At 53.4% G+C, this 2,669-nt stretch overlaps 1 protein-coding gene across 1 annotated transcript; it reads right to left on the bottom strand.

The window, feature by feature from the left end:
* Positions 1-1,593: 1,593 nt before the first annotated feature.
* On the bottom strand, positions 1,594-2,205 carry PNMA8C (PNMA family member 8C; the record flags this gene model as incomplete). Its single annotated transcript, XM_079724328.1, has 1 exon — positions 1,594-2,205. The coding sequence occupies one exon, from the start codon at positions 2,203-2,205 to the stop codon at positions 1,594-1,596; it is 612 nt and encodes a 203-aa protein (XP_079580454.1).
* Between the last annotated feature and the right edge of the window lie 464 nt (positions 2,206-2,669).

The following is a 2,669-nucleotide window of genomic DNA, read 5'->3' as shown; positions in this document are numbered from 1 at the left end:
CCATTCCCTGGAAGTCTTGTCTTTTGTTCTTTAGAGAGTTGAGCACAAGTTAGAGCTTCTGAGATTTAATTTGGGGAGACTCATACCCTCACCCCAGGCACCAATCAGAGCAGAAATGTCCCATGTCTGACCATTCCTGTAAGGGAGACCCAGCATGTAGAGAACAGTGACAGCTTTTTTTCAGAGTCACACACAGAGCAGTGAGGTCCTCAGACGTGGCAAGGAGACAGCTCACTTTCCCAGTCATGGTTTCTGCTTGCCTCGTGCAAAAGAGCAGCCCATGCCGGACAAGTTTATGCCACAGGCACATTCGAGATACATCCTTATAAAAGACAAAAACAGGTCTTAACTTTGCGATGACAGGATTTCCAGCAGAGCCCAAAGCTGGGGAGGTCTGGGCCTCATCCCCGCAATACACACCCAGCAAGAGGGTTTGTCCCCAACATCAGGCCGCCGGGTATGGCGAAGGGGGGATAGTGGCCTTTCTCCCGAGCGCAGAACAGATCTCCCTGACATGTTCTTCCTGCTTGGCTGTTCCTCAACTCTGGTAAGAGACCTTCTGCAAAACCTTGAAATTCCGAGCCCCATTTCTCCTCTTCCATTTCCCGCAAACACGTGTTTACGCAGTCGCCGCAAGCGGCCCGTGGTCTCCATGGCAACAGTCTGACTCGCTGCTCGGCTCCGACTGCGACTGCGCAGCTGGTCCCGCGGCGCCTCCGGGTTGTTAGACTTTGTATGCGGATCTTTGAAACTCTTCCTCATTCAGAAGTTACCCTCACCCACTCAAATAATACCCACACGCATACTCAGGTGCCACTCCCACACTCTTAAGTGTTGCGCACAGCTACTCAAATATTACCCGCTTGAGCTTATATACTCAAGTGATGTGATGCTACCCGCATATCAAATGGCACCCACGCTCACGCATATGTATTGAAGTATCCAAAAAGCAACTGAGATGTTACCCGCACCTACTCAAATATTTAATATGAGTGCCACGAGGGCAAGGTTTGGGTCCGTTTTGTGCTCTGCTGTATTCCCAGTGCCTGGAATAGTCTGGTACACTGCCCAGGAAATATTTGTTGAATGAATGAATGATCCATACTCAACCAGATATTATCCACTCTGCTCAAATGGTATCTACTCGCACTCAGATGTACCCAAGTAACTCAGAAGCTACCCACTCACTACGAGTGCCGTGAAGGCAGAAAGTTGTGTTGGATTTGTTCCTTTCTGTATCCCCCGCTCCTAGAACAGTGCCTGGGACATAGTAGGTGTGCAATGCACATCTGTAGAATGAGTGGATGAGTGACTCACACTCAACTAAGTCTTAACCACACCCGCTCAGATGTCACCGCAAGTTAACTCAGATAAAAATGCCCACCTTCGCTCACACTAATCAGATGTTACCCATTCTTACTGAAAAGTTACCCACTCCCTTGACTGGGTAACTCATCCTCCCTCGCATTATCCACATTCGCTCTCATCCCCCAAACTTACTCAGAGGGCACCCAGCTTTCCAAGTCGCCACCCACACCCACTCAGCTGACGCCCACCCTCATTCAGCCGCACCCATGCCCACCCCAGGTCACCTCACAGCTTCCCGTCAGATGCACGGTGTCGTCGACGGTTTTTCTTGTGCTTCCGCTTGCCTTTCTTGCCATCTCCCGCCTTGCTCTCCTTCGTGGAGTCCAGAGGTGGCACCCTGTCCACCGCAGCAGCGGCCCCAGGCCCCGGTTTCTCCCCTGGCCCAGGCTCATAGCAGTTTCTGGCAGGAAGCTCTCTGGGGCCCGTCACTGTCGGGCACAGTCCCTGCCTTAGGACCCGGGCCACATCTTCCGCCGTCCTGCCCTGGCTCTGCAGGAAGAGGTTCAATTTGGTCAGAAATTCAATATCCTGCTTCCGGGGCATGTAGACCGCTCTCCACATGCCGCCCTTGCCCTTGATCTCCCTGGGGATCATGGCATAATTGATGTCCTCTGCCAGCCTAATGATGGCGGCCTTGGATCTCTCTTCTTCCACACAGGCCTTCCCAGCCACTTTGAACTTACCCAGAGGTTTTAGGGAGGCCTGTATGATCTCTTCGAATTCCTCATGGTTGCAGTTTTCCGGGATACCCAGGATCATCAGAGACTTGTAACTGTCCACCTCAAGAGCCTTGCACCCATGCTCCAACAATGCAATGTCCTTGACGCCAAAAAGCATCTTGCCCAGCTCTCTGAGGCAGCAGTATGCCCGATGGTGCACACCTGAGCTGCCTCGGGAATCCAACACGTTATCCAGGATGCCACGACCCCTTCCCAAGGCAAAGAGAAAGGCCTCACGGGGCCTAGTTTGTCCACCTCAGCCAAAGATGCCCCAGGCCCTGCCCACAGGGCTGCACAGTGTCCAGCCTTCTGTAAACTTCCTCCCAGGGGGCTCTTGGGAATTCCTAGGGACTTACAGAGTGTGAAGCAGGGGTGGGTGTCTGCCGGCTAGCTCGTGGTTCCTGAGTCCTAGGCAAGGCCGCACCAGAGAGAGTATGAAGATGCTGGTCCCTCTCTCTGGTAGTGGTCCTCAAAGGTCTCGCAGGCCCTGTCAGTCTCAGCAGATCTGGGACGGCTGATCGCCCTGGGGCTGCTGTCACCAGGGTGTCCTGCGAGGGTGCCTGGCTGGCAGGGTGGCTCATT

Source organism: Hyperoodon ampullatus, assembly GCF_949752795.1.
Source record: "Hyperoodon ampullatus genome assembly, chromosome: 18".
Lineage (NCBI taxonomy): Eukaryota > Metazoa > Chordata > Mammalia > Artiodactyla > Ziphiidae > Hyperoodon > Hyperoodon ampullatus.
Note: the sequence above shows the minus strand (reverse complement) of the source record. Positions and strands in the feature narration are given on the sequence as shown.